The sequence below is a fragment of the Pogoniulus pusillus genome, chromosome 28 (assembly GCF_015220805.1).
Source record: "Pogoniulus pusillus isolate bPogPus1 chromosome 28, bPogPus1.pri, whole genome shotgun sequence".
Taxonomy (NCBI): Eukaryota; Metazoa; Chordata; class Aves; order Piciformes; family Lybiidae; genus Pogoniulus; species Pogoniulus pusillus.
In genome coordinates this window covers 6,956,790-6,972,739 of record NC_087291.1, presented here as the reverse complement: position 1 = coordinate 6,972,739, position 15,950 = coordinate 6,956,790, and the positions used below count along the sequence as shown (strand labels likewise).

The following is a 15,950-nucleotide window of genomic DNA, read 5'->3' as shown; positions in this document are numbered from 1 at the left end:
CCACAGCAAACGTGTCTGATTGTAGGAGCCTCACAACCTGGTGCTGCTGTGTATTGATTTTTCTTTTTGTGTTCATTTGGTGGATTTGTTTGGCATTTTGCAGTCTTTAGTTCCAAAGCATCGTAGATCATCCACTCTCTGCAGTGAGACATTGAAAAATAGTTGTTTCATTACCCACCAAAACCCTGGGGAAATCTAAATACCTTAAAGTTTAAAATGTTTTATTCTTAGATTTCATAATGAAAAATTAATGATATATGGGGGGAAGAGACAGACTTTTCTCTTAGACATTTGTCTTCGTGTCTTCCTTCTCATTTTTTGCATTTTTTTGCTTATTTGACTTTTTTTTTTTTTTTTTAGATTAAAAAAGAGAAAGGGTTTCTGTCATCATTAGGTTCAAAGAATTGCAGCAGCAGTTGCTCTGTAATAAGCCAGGTGCAGTAATAGTGTGTGCTGGGATTTTTTCCCCCCTCTTTTTATTAAGCTGCATAGAAGTCAGGCTTTCTCCTTTTTTCCAGTATGTTCTATGCTAACTATCTTCTAATGTGTCACATTTGATCTGTTGATTGGCCATGCAAAGTGATGGGCTCTGTGCTTTCAGGCAGCCACAAGAGGTTTCTGCTGTTTCCAGAGGTATCTAATTCTCCCCATTCAGCGGTCAGTAGGGGTTGGTCTCTTCTCCTGGGCAACCAGCAAGAGAACAAGGGGACACAGTCTCAAATTGTGCCCGAAGAGGTCTAGGCTGGATGTTAGGAGGAAGTTCTTGCCAGAGAGAGTGATTGGCATTGGAATGGGCTGCCCAGGGAGGTGGTGGAGTCACCATCCCTGGTGGTGTTCAAAAAGACTGGACGAGGCACTTAGTGCCATGGTCTAGTTGATTGGCCAGGGCTGGGTGCTAGGTTGGCCTGGATATTCTTGGAGGTCTCTTCCAACCTGGTTGATTCTATGATTCTATTTAACACACACACACACACTAACCATTTCTCCTATAAACTGTTATTTGAGGTAGGCACTAAAACCGAGAGGCTATTGGTCGGGTACCAATCCAACATCTTAGAAATGAAGCAAAATACAACTTGGGAAGTTGGAAATTGTTTCTTGTATGAAATCTGTGTTGAGGTCTGAAATGCCAATTTGTAAGGGAGAGGCAAAGTTATGTTCTATGCTGTTATGTAGGTGGGGGTCAGTGTTTACTAAATAAGGTTCCATGACCTGATTTCCATGACCAGGTATGTCTAGCTAAGAGCTTTCTTGTTGTCAACTAGCTCCACTTTATTTTCTGCCTTTTTAAAAAGAAAAATATTTGTTTTGTGCTGCCTGAAGAACAAGTTTTATTAAGTCCAATGACTTTTGAACTAATTCAGACACTCCAGGTGCATACATACTGTAAATAGCTTTTTGTTCTCTGACTGAAGTCCACTAGAGCCGTTTTAATGAAATGCAACTGATGGTTTTGTTGGATAATTTAACAGTGCAATCTTTTTCCCTTGTCCTTTAAAATGAGACATTGATGGTTTCCATTTCCATCTTTCCTAGCAAAAAAAGAGCTGTCTGAGTTAACACAGAATATCTTGTGTAAGTTTTGCATGGTAGTCATCATTGCAGGAGGCTTTGTACTTAGGTTGACTGAAATAGATGTAATCTCTTGGCTGTTGTGCTAACCGAACACTGTGTTGCTTTGAAATCCTGTAGTTTGTTGTGTGTCAAAGCTTTTTTGCTTTAACACTGAAATATTCATGTCCTTGGGACTGATTATTCCCTTCAGGTAAGTACTAGAAGCTGTGTGGAACTGAACTTTGGGAGCTGCATGCACCAAAGTTGCTGTAGTATCAGATTCTGGTGTCTAACTCTTGTTGGAAGTGGGAGGAGTACTTCAAAAGTACTCGTGGTAGATGCAGGAGAGACCAGGATTGCCTATATAGATTTCTGTCTTGATTTCTTCCTGGATTTCTAAAATCCAGTCCTCTAGATTTTTAGTGGTAAAGCCCATTGTTGAGATGGAAATAGTATTTCTCTAGATGCAAAAGTGTATGTGCTGATGCATTGCTTCCCCCAGGTAATGCTTGTGTCAGTGAGACAACTTCCATCATCCTTGGTAGCTTGTTTTTTTTTCTCCTAGTGGTTTACAGAGTGAGGTTTATCTAGGAATGAATTTTGTGGAGTGCAGAATGATTGGATATAAGGACAAATAATCTTGTTGGATTTCTTGTTTGTTTCTGTGTCCTGTGCTTTACCAAATAATGAAATAAGAAGAGTTCTGATCTAGTTAAAGATGTCCCTGCTTACTGCCGAGTGGTTGAACTGGATGACCTTTAAAGGTCCCTTCCAACCCAGTGCATTCTATGATTCAGTCTATGATTCTAAAATGCAACTGTTCAGGTCCTGAGTGTCCAGAGGAGATTATAGGTCTGTTTTCCCTGGTGTGGGCACCCAAGCAGGACGTCCAACTGGTGCTTTTAAACAATGCATCTTTCAGCAGCAAAATTCTTGGAGCCCTCTTCCATGAGCCCCTGCATAAGGGCAGTTCTACCAGGTGTGACACGGTGCACCAATTCTTCCTCTGCATTCCATCAGCTGCTTGAGGTAGCATACCCATGAGCTTCTTGGTGCCTGTGGGAAGTAACTTGCCTAATCAATGATGAAACCTTTAATTTCTCAGCACATTTATTTTTCCATGTGGCTGCTTGATGGGCAGCCCTTCAAATTTCAGTGCTAGCCCCATTACTCTGTTATCATTGTGTGAAAGTATAGCATGGGTGAGTATATAACTTCAACAGAGCCCACAGCTGAATAAGCCAAATGTCTGTTATTACTACACATCAGACTAAACATTTTTTTATTCTCCTGAAAGAAGATGAAGAATTAAGTTACATGCTTTGGAGCTCTGCTGTTAGATATCTCCTATTGAATCTTAATAGTTTAGTTTTCCTTTTTTTTAGGTGAAAGCTTATTTCATGTAGCTGTCCTTTGGTTCTCCACTTTTTTTAATTAACTCCTATCATGTTTTAAAGCTTTTGTTTGTGCTTTGAAGGATGAAAATCCAGGTTCACATGTGATTGTACAAAATACATTTGAATACACCCTCTGCATAGCAACCTAATGTGACATTTCCTGAGCTGTTGTTTTCAAAGCATTATATAGAGACTGAATGTCCTTTGTCAGTCTGTTATTTCAGTAATTAAAATAAAAAGTTAACAAATAAAAAATAAGAACATAATGAATGTATAATGGGATCTCTATTACTGAAGACTTCCAATTTCCCATTGCCTTGTAGCATATACTTTTCAATTAGTCTGGAGAATCAGGCATCACCTCAAACCCAAAGGAAAGGTGTGAGACACTGGAATAGGTTGCACATGGAGGTTGTGGCTGCTCTCTCCCTGGAGGTGTTCAAGGCCAGGCTGGATGAGGCCTTGAGCAACCTGTTCTAATGGGAAGTGTCCCTGCCTATGGTAGGGGGTTGGAACAGGATGATCCTTGAGGTCCCTTCCAACCTAAACTAGTCTATGATTCTGAAATAGTAAGCAGCAAAAATGTGTTCAGTATGTTAGGTTTTGGTCTGAATCTGATTGCTGAGTGCTTCTGAAGGGGCATTGTAGCCAGGTGGGGGGTGGCCTCTTCTCCCAGGCAACCAGCAATAGAACAAGGGGACACAGTCTCAAGTTGTGCCAGGGTAGGTATAGGCTGGATATTAGGAAGAAGTTCTTCACAGAGAGAGTGATTGGCATTGGAATGGGCTGCCCAGGGAGGTGGTGGAGGCACCGTCCCTGGGGGTCTTCAAGAAAAGACTGGATGAGGCACTTAGTGCCATGGTCTGGTTGATTGGCTAGGGCTGGGTGCTAGGTTGGACTGGATGATCTTGGAGGTCTCTTCCAACCTGGTTGATTCTATGATTCTATGATTCCTCTGAGATACCTCGGGTAGAGTTGGAATCTGCACAAGTGAGACCATTTGGCCTTGGTTTGGGGCTTTTATGTTGTCCAATTCCATTTTTGATGTTTATTTGAAATTAATGTTTCTCATGTCCTTTCTGGCCATGACTGTGTCATTAGAGAGGTTGATTAGTCACCTGAGTAATAGGCCCAGTGAAATATCTATTACTTGGATTGAAGCTTGTCAGGTTCTTTGTCCAGCCTGGTGGTGAAGGCAAGGAAGAATTAACTTCCTAAGCAGTTGCCAGATTCACTTGTTAAGCAACAGCTGGCTAGAGGTAGGTGCCTCAAAGTGTAGTAAAATATTTCCAGTAGTAGTTTGGGGTGAAGATATTTTTACATGCTGAACAATGGACCTGGTTTGAGATGGCTGGTGGGTGTAGTAGCCAGATACATAGGGTTAACCCAGACAGACCTCTGCCCAGGCTGCCTGGTTGAAAATGCAGCTTGGGCCATTAAAGCCCTGGGCTGCGTGGCTGACAGCATGCATGCTGACAGCTTCCTACAGTAACGCGTGTCCTCAGCAGGAATGCTGAGAGTGGTAATAGCTCTGTCTGAGTTTTGGTCCAGATGGGTCTGGCACATCCACTTGCTGAAGTACAACAAATCAGAGCCCTGTTCTCAGCCTGCAATAGTTGTGGGTGCTGGTGATAGCAACACAAAGTTTGTTTGTACCAACAGGGAACAGTGAGGTCAGGCACAAGCTGTTGGAACTATTAATGCATTTTTAAGTGCTGAGAATTAGGAATATTTTGTTAGTTCTGGGAGACCTGAATGTGTAACTTATGTTAGGGTCTCCGTTATGATACTGTTCCCAATTAAAACACAAAGGCTTGCCTAATCTAGATAAAAGAATTACTGTGGTATTGAGAGGAATATCTTCTACTGGTTGGCCCACCTCCCGAGGGACAACTGGTCTTTTGCAGAGGCAAAATAGTTGGTTGCCTCTGGAGTAAAGAAGCCACTGAACTTGGTAGCCATAAAGTCCTGAAACCAGTGAGTGCAGTACATGTGCAATGTAACTGCTATACTGTGTACAGCCTCTTTGTTTTGCAGTCTGGATCTTTATCGGTTCTGCTCTCGTACAAACACAGAGGCTTTGTGGACTTCTGGTTTCTGTGAATGTTGAGGGATGAAGCCTTAAAACATAGAAAGGCAGCTCTTGTTTCACATCTGGCTGAGCTGGCTTCCAGAAGGTCTGTGGATGAAGTTTAGGCTGGGTCGTTGGGTGTTGTTCCCTCCCTGATGGGGAGGAGATGGAGGCTGGCTGTATGTCTTAACAAAATCTTGCTGTGGATTCTTGCCAGTGTGATTTCTGGATCATAAAAACTACAGTAACCATATGGGTGGGGGGACAGAGGGCATCGTTTAAGATGACTGTGTCAATATGCAGGTGCTATAAATAATGTAATTATCCATTCTGATGCTTTTAGACAATGAAGTAGTTAATTTGAAAGATCAGCTGTAGGCAGCAGTATCTCAGACTGCTTGTACAGAAAATACATTCAGCATCTGCAGAGAAGCTGATGAGGCATTTGAAGTTATGTTCTTGTTTTGGATTGCTCATTTTCTCCACTAAAATGGATTTACTTTACTGAGATAACTTATTTTTTCTGATCTAACATTCATGGACTAAGTGCTGTACAGGTTAGAAACTTAAGTTGCATGCACCTGATCACTGCCTTGTTGCCTCTGACAATGTCACCTGTTGTAGTAATGCCTGATATCTGGATCAGCTGTGTGCCTTAATGGAAACTAACATGACCCTATCTGTGTTAGTGTATTCTCTTCTGTCCTGACCTCCAGAATTTGGTCTCAAGCAACTCTTAAAAAAGAAAATAAAATTACTGAATAGCTTTTTAGGCTCTCAGGGAGTGACAGGACTGGGGGGAATGGAGTGAAGCTGGAGATGGGTAGGTTCAGAGTGGACATGAGGAGGAAGTTGTTCATCATGAGAGTGGTGAGAGGCTGGAATGGGTTGCCCAGGGAGGTGGTTGAGGCCCCATGCCTGGAGGTGTTTAAGGCCAGGCTGGCTGAGGCTGTGGGAAGGCTGCTCTAGAGTAGGGTGTCCCTGCACATGGCAGGAGGTTTGGAACTAGATGATCCTTGTGGTCCCTTCCAACCCTGACTGATTCTATGATTCTATGTTGTGCACTTGAAGGAATATTTAATCCATTTTGGAAATAGAATCTGTTTCTGCTGCTTTTAAATGTGCTTAATTTCCAATACAAACTCCTGTCCAAGGGCCAAAGACAACCCTGGTGTAAATCTACTGAGCTCAGTGAGGTTACCCTAGAGATTAGTTTGGCACTACTTATTTAGGATATGGACTTGTGAAGTGCTGGGTGTCCTCAGCTTCCATCAACATCAGCACCTCATTGACTCAATTCCATGTGCTGAGTTCCTGCAAGATTCTTGGAAAGTCTTGTTTCTGACTCTGGTAGTACAGGAGTTAGCTGTGAAAACTAACAGATAAATATGTGTGCGTTCCCAAACGCTTGAGCTGTGTTTCCTTTAAGCTTACAAGCAGAGTGCTCAAGCCAAAGGAAATAGAGCAGAATTTTCATATTAAGGACTTGCTTTTTATATTTTATCAGTATGTTCCAGCAGAAACATAAATGCAAGCAAGTATTTTTGCCCTTTGATTACTTGAGGTCAAACCTGTAGGACCACACCTGGTACAGCTGAAAATTGGCTTCAGGTGGCTTTCTAAGGGAGAAGGTTCATTCTTGGTTCATCCTTCCCTTTAGTTTCCAAGTCCAGACTTGTTCCTTTTGTATGCATTGCCTTTTGTGCTGATTTTTTGTTTCTGGGTTGCTCTGTATTTCTGAGCTGCTCATGTGTCTGGTAGCTGTTCCCTGTAATGGGGGAATATCAGAACTTGACCCAGATTAGGTAGGTGCAAGAAACCAAATTTTTCTTCCAGAACTTGTTGAAGTGGGAAGATTTTTTTTTCCCCCTGAGGTCAGAATTGGCCCAGTGTGGGCAACTGGAATTAGTTTTACAGAGTTTTCATTCTTACAAGAATGAATTTCAAACAATAGGGTAGTTGTCAATGACTATGCAGAAGATTGTTTTTGAAGAGGGTGAGTTTAGTCTTCCCATAAAATCAGGTGCAAAGCAGCTTGAGCTGGAGTGGGGTTTTGGGAAGAGGAAACTAGCATGCAAGAGAGGAGTTTTAGGTTGTTTAAAAAAGGTGTGTAAAGCTGGGGTGGAATAGTTAAAAACTCTCAGAATGGATAGAGATGCCTCAGAGCTGAGCTTTGAAGAGTCCTTGGTTCCCAGGTCTGGGCTTGATTTTTCACTTCCTGAAGAAAGACCAGCCAAGGTTGTTACTGAAACTACAGTCCACAGCACAATTCAGCTCATCCATCTTGCAGGCTTTTGAAAAGGTGGCTGAAAACCTTGTACCTCCTTGAGTCCCTTCCACCTGTGGCATTAAAGAGAATCCTGTCCTTCCTTAAATTATTTCTGAGTGGGCAAAAGATTCCTAGAGATGGAGGCATGCATTAAAAATCTTTTGAATCCAAGTCTCATCACTTACTTGTATTGTCAACACTTGTAAGTGTGAATCACAGAAGGCCAGGGGCTGAAAGTGACCTCAAAAGCTCATCTAGTCCAACCCCCTTGCACAGCAGGATCACCTGTACCAGATCACACAGGAACACATCCAGGCAGGTCTTGAATATCTCCAGAGAGGGAGATTCCACAGCCTCCCTGGGCAGCCTGTTCCTGTGTTCCGTCACCTTCACAGGGAAAAAAAGTCTTCACGTCTACATGGAACTTCCTCTGCCCCAGCTTCCACCCATGGCCCCTTGTCCTGTCATCGGGCATCACCCAGCAGAGCCTGGCTCCAGCCTCCTGGCACTCACCCTGCACATGTTTATAACCATTGATGAGGTCACCTCTCAGTCTCCTTCTCTCCAAGCTAAAGAGATCCACCTCCCTCAGGCTCTCCTTGTAAGGAACATGTTCCATTCCTTTGGTCATTTTTGTAGCTCTGTCCTGGACTCTATCAAGCAGTTCCCTGAGGTCCTTCTTGAACTGAGAGGCCCAGAACTGGGCACAATATTCCAGATGCACCCTCAGCAGAGCAGAGCAGAGGGGGAGTAGAACCTCTCTGGACCTGTTAACCACAGCCCTTCTAATACACCCCAGAATGGCACTGGCCGCCTTGAGCACGTTGCTCATGTGTATGAGATACACAAGGATGCTTCTTTGTGGTTAAAGTTTAACATTTCATGGCTCTTCTAATCGTCCTTTTATTGCTCCTTCAAACTGTGTTTGAAGCAGAAGTGTGGCTAACTTCATGTACTTTGCAAAGTGTGTGTGTGTTGGTTTTCAAGGCATTAACCAATGCATATCTGCAGCAGCTACCTGCGTGCTGTGGTGTAAATGTGTGTTGGTTTTCAAGGCATTAACCAATGCATATCTGCAGCAGTTACCTGCGTGCTGTGGTGTAAATGTGTGTTGGTTTTCAAGGCATTAACCAATGCATATCTGCAGCAGTTACCTGCGTGCTGTGGTGTAAATGTGTGTTGGTTTTCAAGGCATTAACCAATGCATACCTGCAGCAGTTACCTGCGTGCTGTGGTGTAAATGTGTGTTGGTTTTCAAGGCATTAACCAATGCATATCTGCAGCAGTTACCTGCGTGCTGTGGTGTAAATGTGTGTTGGTTTTCAAGGCGTTAACCAATGCATATCTGCAGCAGTTACCTGCGTGCTGTGGTGTAAATGTGTGTTGGTTTTCAAGGCGTTAACCAATGCACATCTGCAGCAGTTACCTGTGTGCTGTGGTGTAAATGTGTGTTGGTTTTCAAGGCATTAACCAATGCATATCTGCAGCAGCTACCTGCGTGCTGTGGTGTAAGTGTGTGTTGGTTTTCAAGGCATTAACCAATGCACATCTGCAGCAGTTACCCTGCATGCTGTGGTGTAAATGTGTGTTGGTTTTCAAGGCATTAACCAATGCACATCTGCAGCAGCTACCTGCGTGCTGTGGTGTAAATGTGTGTTGGTTTTCAAGGCATTAACCAATGCATATCTGCAGCAGCTACCTGCGTGCTGTGGTGTAAGTGTGTGTGGGTTTTGCACGCAGCTGTTGTTGGAGCTAATTGGCCATTATTAGAACCATTTGCACCTGTGAGGGACAGGCACTTGCGCCGGGTGCCCTGTGCCACCTGGCCTGCTGTCTTTCTGGTTGGACGCTGCCTGCTGCCTGCTGTCAGAGGCCACTGGCCAGCACTGCCTGCCCTCAGTGCCTGGTGCAGGCAGGTCCGGTCTGGTTTGCTTTTCACAGCGGTGTGGCAGGGGTGGCAAGGCATGGAGAGGTTTGGTGGAAGCTCTCTTTTCCTGCAGGGCTGTTTTTCTCCCTCTGCTGTTACTGTTAAATACCAACGGTGATCTCTTGTGGTGTTCTCAGACCAGACTCCCACCCCGACCCGCTTTCTGAAGAACTGTGAGGAGGTTGGCCTCTTCAACGACATCGACTGCTCCCTGGAGCACGAGTTCAGGAAGGCACAAGAAGAAGAGAACAACAAAAGGGTGAGTGTCAGCATCCTGAACCCCTCCTCCCTCTTTGGGCGCTGTGAGTAAGCAGGTAGCAGCTGATTTTGCAAGGCCAGATGCAGGGTTCTACGCTTTGGCCACAACAACCCCAAGCAGCGCCACAGGCTGGGGACAGAGTGGCTGAGAGCTGCCAGGAAGAAAGGGACCTGGGGGTGCTGGATGCTAGGATGAAGTTGTTGGCATTGTGTCATTTGCTTTGCCTGTTGGTGATGGCTATCCATCTCAAAATTCATGCATGTGAGGCATGTGCTGCTGGGGCTCATCAGATCTGGAGTTAGCAGCATTTAAGGATCTTGAGGTCTGCAAAGTAAAGGCCCAGGAGGGATTTCTTGGAAAAAAAGAGGTAAAGCTGATGGATGAGGTGCAAAATGGGAGACAAGGCGTGTGGAAAGAATACAGAGAGGGAGTCTAGGAGTGGTTTGGTTTTGGCATACAAGGAAGGGAGCCTAAGGATGGCTTATTTGTGTCTCATAAGGAATAGGAGTGGTTTGGTTTTGGCATACAAGGAAGGGAGCCTAAGGATGGCTTATTTGTGTCTCATAAGGAAGGAGATTGGAGCTGACGCAGAGGAGAAGGACATGGTATGCTGAGCAAGGAAAGTGTCCCCAAGTGTGAGAGTCCCAAGTTTCAGCCAAGGATTGGGAAAATAGCCCAAACTGACTCTCATGGCTTGGTGTGCAGGACAAATGCTAGGAAACCACCATGTAATGAGATAAATGTGTTTAATTTATCTTGTTAATGCTTCATTGCTTACATGCTGCAGAGGGGAGACTTAGCCAAGATCGAGGAGAACATTTCTACATGTTCTTAATTCTCAGTGAATTAGAGGGTTCCTAAGTGTTTTTTTCTGTGTAGTGTTTATTTTGCAGGAGATGAGGAGAAATCTACTGATGTGGACTTCGGTGCAGTTAGCCATAGACTGCAGTGCTTAATGTTGCAGAAGTCTGTTTCAGCTTACAAGGGTAGTTGCACAATCTGATTAAAACTTAGACAAGAGCATCAAGTTACCTGATAATTCCAGTTGTTTAATGACCTCTGGAAGTTTTGTTCTACCTCCTGCCAACCCTCACAGCAGGCATTGGAGATCTCCAGGGCAAGTGATGGGCAGGGGAGAAGGGAATCATTTTTAAAAAGCCAAAACAAAAACAAAGCCTAAACCAAACCACAAAACATCCCCCCAGACAACAGTAACAACGAAACCCAAACGAAAAAAAACAGTCAAGCATCAAGAAAGAAAGAAAGAGTGAGTCAGACTAGCTAGCTAACCTGTAACGTTTTGTCCTGTGTTTCCAATTAGTCTGCTGTATGCTTATTCTTACATTATGGCCTGACTGTCAAACAGGAATCTGAACCCCCAGCAGGGCTTTATGCAAAGGCAAGAGGCAAAGGCCACAGCAGAAAGGGACTCCTCTGGCTGCAGCTATCACTAACAAAATGCTTCTAACAGCCTGTCAGTGAAATCTAGTGTTCTTCTAATAGACCTGCTAACACTTGGAGACAAAGCCTAGCTACATGGAAGTTGTAATTGTGTCTCAGAGAAGTCTTCCAAAAATATTTTTGTCTGTGTTAATTTTTCTGGACTCTGAAAGAAATAGTTTTGCTTGTTTTAGTATATCACTATGGTGCAGCACACAGCTTGACGCTGAAATCTTGTAAGAGAAATCACTTTGGGGTTGTTTATTTTTTTCCTTCCTTGAGAGTCATAATTTGAAAACTTAAAGAATAAAGTCTGGTCTCCCCCTCCCCCTCCCCCTCCCCCTCCCCCTCCCCCTCCCCCTCCCCCTCCCCCTCCCCCTCCCCCTCCCCCTCCCCAATTGGCAGCTCTGCCCCAGACATGATTTGCAACCCAAAACACTGTTGCTGGTCATGCTGGGAGATCTAATGACCATCTTAGCCTACTAGCTGCAGGTTTTAGGTTTGCATTGCTCAGAGCATTAAGTATCCAAGCATCTCTAATAGGTTATACTTGCAAACACATGGAATAGTGTGGCTAGTAGGATGAGGAAGGTTATTCTTCCCCTGTGTCCAGTTCTGGGCCTCTCAATTCAAGAGAGATGTTGAGGTGATTGAATGTGTCCAGAGAAGGGTGACAAAGCTGGTGAAAGGCTTGGAACACAAACCCTGTGAGGAGAGGCTGAGGGTGTCTATCCTGGAGAAGAGGAGGCTTGGGGGACCTCACTGCTGTCTACAACTACCTGGAGGGAGGCTGTAGCAACCAGCAACAGAACAAGGGGACACAGTCTCAAGTTGTGCCAGGGCAGGTTCAGGCTGGGTGTTAGGAGGAAGTTGTTGGCAGAGAGAGTGATTGGCATTGGAATGGGCTGCCCAGGGAGGTGGTGGAGTTGTCATTCCTGGAGGTGTTGAAGAAAAGCCTGGCTGAGGCACTTAGTGCCATGGTCTACTTGATTGTCTAGGGCTGGGTGCTAGGTTGGCCTGGATGATGTTGGAGGTCTTTTCCAACATGATTTTATGAAAACAAGAAACCAAGCAAACATATACAGGGCATTTGGTGGTTGAACAGGCGCAGCGTACAGAATGATTGAAAGGTCTGAGTATTTGGTTTAGTTGGGCTGCTGTTACAGTCCATTGCATATATGAAAGGCATAAATCTGCTTTGTGCCTCATATATTCTCCTTCTACTTTGTATACCAGAGTAGATTTCTATCAGCATAAGAAGGTAGATAAAATGAACTTGTGTAATTTATACCGTCCTCCATTTCCTGCTGAACTCAGTGACTCTCTGATCTCTAGAAGATCTAGAAGGTAATGGCTTTAAAATAGGGTAAATGTAGAGTAGATCTAAGGAAGATTTTCTTTACTGTGAGGGTGGTGAGGCAACTGCCAGAGAAGTTGTGGATGCTTCATCTCTGGAAGTGTTCAAGGCCAGGTTGGATTGGGCTTTTGAGCAACTTGGTCTAGTGAGAAAGAGTTTGGAACTAGATGATATGTAAGGTCCCTTCCAAGCCAGCTCAGTCTGTGATTCTGTGAAGAGAATTTTTGCAAATGTTTCTGAATGTCATAGCTAAGCTGCAGCCTATGAGTGTGTGTGGGTTAATCTAATTCAAGGCAAAATGGAAATGATAGAATGTGTCTTTTGAACAGGTGTTTGGTGGAAAGTACCACTGAATTTCCATACTTTGTTTACATTCTATGCAATGTGTACCAGCCCCACAGACCTTCCCCTCTGTCTTCTGAAAAGCATGCAGGCAGTATGCTTGATTTAAATGTTTTGGGTTTGTTTTTTTTCCTGAATAGGAGAAGTTGCTGTGTTGGTATGCTATCAGAAAAAAAAAATGCTTATCGTGTCTTTATCTGATTCATCATTCCATTAAAGCAGAAAGTTCACTGCTACACTTAATGATTGGCAATACAGTGTAGTAAATGGGACCCTTAGACAGGAAAGCATGGTATTCATACATGAAACCAAAAATAATCTGTGTGTCCATAAAGCATGTTGTGCAAGTGTTCAGGTTTTAGAAGGCTGTATTGTAGAATCATATAATCATAGAATCAACCAGGTTGGAAGAGACCTTCAAGATCATCCAGTCCAACCAACTAGACCATGGCACTAAGTGCCTCATCCAGGCTTTGCTTGAACACCTCCAGAGACGGTGACTCCAACTCCTCCCTGGGCAGCTCATTCCAATGGCAGACCACTCTTTGTGAAGAACTTCCTCATTGTAGTAATGATGGGCTAGATAGTAATGTGTGCAATGCACTTTGGTGAAAGAGAGCATGGTTGAAGGGTTCATTATGGTAGTTGGCTGGGATGGGGGATGACAAATTAAGTGCTGCCCATTTATGAAAAACAGCTACCCTCTCAAGGAGTGCTGTCTACAACTACCTGAGGGGTGGTTGTGGCCAGGAGGAGGTTGCTCTCTTCTCTCAGGTGGCCAGCACCAGAACAAGAGGACACAGCCTCAGGCTGTGCCAGGGGAGATTTAGGCTGGAGGTGAGGAGAAAGTTCTTCCCTGAGAGAGTCATTGGACACTGGAATGGGCTGCCCGGGGAGGTGGTGGAGTCGCCGTCCCTGGGGCTGCTCAAGGCAGGATTGGACGTGGCACTTGGTGCCATGGTCTGGCCTTGAGCCCTGTGGTAAAGGGTTGGACTTGATGATCTGTGAGGTCTCTTCCAACCCTGATAATACTGTGATACTGTGAGTGCACTCACCTGACTCTCTCCTTCTCACTTGATTAATTTTCAGCATAGAGCCTTGTTTGAAAGATACTTTTTTTTTTTTGGGGGGGGGGGAGGGGATAAATTTTCTAGTAATGCAGGACAGGAATGCTGCAGATTAGTTTCTTTTTAAGCATGATCTTGCGGGAGGAGCTGTCAGTGCTGCAGTGCACTGGCATAGAACAGCAGGACTTCTGAGTGCGTGCCCTGCCTTTACAGCAATCACATTAGTTCCAGTTTTTCCTTACAGATACTCAGACATCCCAGTGGGGCCACTGAGGAGAATAGTGTGCTGGTAGACATTTCAGAGCCAGGTTCTGTGAAACAACTGAATTTCACTTGTGGAGTAATGCAAACTACCAATATGCCTGTTCCTGGAGCACTTTTGGCTGTCTGACAGTCTGTGAAGTAGAAGAAAGCAAAGGTCTACTTATACATGGTTGCTATTTTGATTTTACTTTTGTTGTTCCTTTTTAATTATGCAACATAAATACACATATGTATGTTCTCCTTGCATTTGTTTAAAAATTATGTAAGAATATCTGCATTTTTTCAAATCAAAGGTTCTTCTGACTTCTCATTCTGCCACTGAGATTATTTATAGGCTGGATGTTAGGAGGAAGTTCTTCACAGAGAGAGTGATGGGCATTGGAATGGGCTGTCCAGGGAGGTGGTGGAGTTGCTGTCCCTGGTGGTGTTAGAAAAAAGACAGGATGAGGCACTTAGTGCCATGGTCTGGTTGATTGGCTAGGGCTGGGTGCTAGGTTGGAGTGGATGATCTTGGAGTTCTCTTCCAATCTGGTTGATTCTATGATTATGTGATCTTGTATGTTGAGTATGTTATAGCAGACATAAAATAAGTCTAGGTATGATTTATGTTAATAAATTGCTAGAAGGTCAGGATACTATTGTTGTAGATATGTAATAACTCCAAGCTGTTACTTTATCAGTCAGTTAATCTGTTGTTGTGATGATAGGGCAAAACTCTGAAATTCGGGGCCCAACACATCATTGTACATTCAGAGATTTTGGTATAATAGTTCCTCCATAACATCTTCACAGGATATCATGACTTTTGGGTGATGCATTGAAGTATTGTAAAAGTAATAAGATCAGGGGTGATCTTATTACTGTCTACAACTACCTGAAGGGACGTTGTAGCCAGGTGGGGGGTGGCCTTTTCTCCCAGGTAACCAGCAATAGAACAAGGGGACACAGTCTCAAGTTGTGCCAGGGTAGGTATAGGCTGGATATTAGGAAGAAGTTCTTCACAGAGAGAGTGATTTCCCATTGGAATGGGCTGCCCAGGGAGGTGGTGGAGGCACCGTCCCTGAGGGTCTTCAAGAAAAGCCTGGATGAGGCACTTAGTGCCATGGTCTAGTTGATTGGATAGGGCTGGGTGCTAGGTTGGACTGGATGATCTTGGAGGTCTCTTCCAACCTGGTTGATTCTATGATTCTATACCTTATAACTCTGTATCAGAGTTTTCCTAATGGATTATTCTGAGTTTTCATATGCATTTGTTGCATCACATTGCTCTGCTTTATGGGCTCATTGCTGGTTTATAAAAATCCCCTTAACAGTTAACTTTTGCCTCATTCCTGTGAAGAAGGGAAATGCTTTCTCTTTTTCTTTTCTAAGGAAAAACAGTTTTCAGATGATGTTGTTTTCGAAACTCCTTCATAGTGACACATCAAGCAGGAATCACAGACTTGGAGGGAGAACTGCAGGGGAGCTAGGTCCTCTCCACTCTTCTGCCAAGCAAGTGGTTTTCTGTCTCCTTTGGTTCCTAAATATCTTTATCAGTGTGGCCTCAAAAGATTGATAGGCACCTTCAAAGCCATTTTGGTGCCTTGCCTTTGCAGGAGGGAATCAGTGAGCTACCATAAAGGATCTGAGCCCAAGTGATGTGCTGAAAATTGCACAGGAAGTCTGTGGCAGTGCCTTGAATTGATTCCATATCTCCTCAGTCTCAGCATAGGGCATCCCACAAACCATGTGTGTTAAAGATTTATCAGCTGTTGCATAGTGTTGCTAAAGACAGGAAGAATGCTCTCCTCCTCTTTCCAGATGGGTAGACTTGCTGCTTTTCTGAACTTGAGAAGCTTTCATGGTAGACATGTGGTGGTATGTCGTATTTTTTATGGCCATTCTGCAGCTGGCACTGTAGTCCCATGACTTTGTGAGTCCTCTTTCGATCATGTATCTATGCTTAGGCTCATGTTCCAGGCATGTAGTTGCTACACTGAAGGCAAAAAGGACACTTTCTGCAT

The 15,950-nt window shown here is 44.0% G+C and overlaps 1 protein-coding gene across 5 annotated transcripts in view; it reads left to right on the top strand.

Moving 5' to 3' along the window:
- The window catches only part of CREB5 (cAMP responsive element binding protein 5), a 298,766-nt gene that overhangs the window by 51,418 nt on the left and 231,398 nt on the right, over window positions 1-15,950 (top strand). For 3 of the 5 annotated variants that reach the window (XM_064167112.1, XM_064167110.1, XM_064167111.1), the window contains exon 4: window positions 9,356-9,477. In XM_064167112.1, coding sequence (XP_064023182.1) covers window positions 9,356-9,477 — 122 coding nt within the window. Of the gene's footprint in view, window positions 1-9,064; window positions 9,264-9,355; window positions 9,478-15,950 lie in introns of those variants that run through there. The other 2 variants (XM_064167114.1, XM_064167113.1) reach the window with 2 other exon arrangements.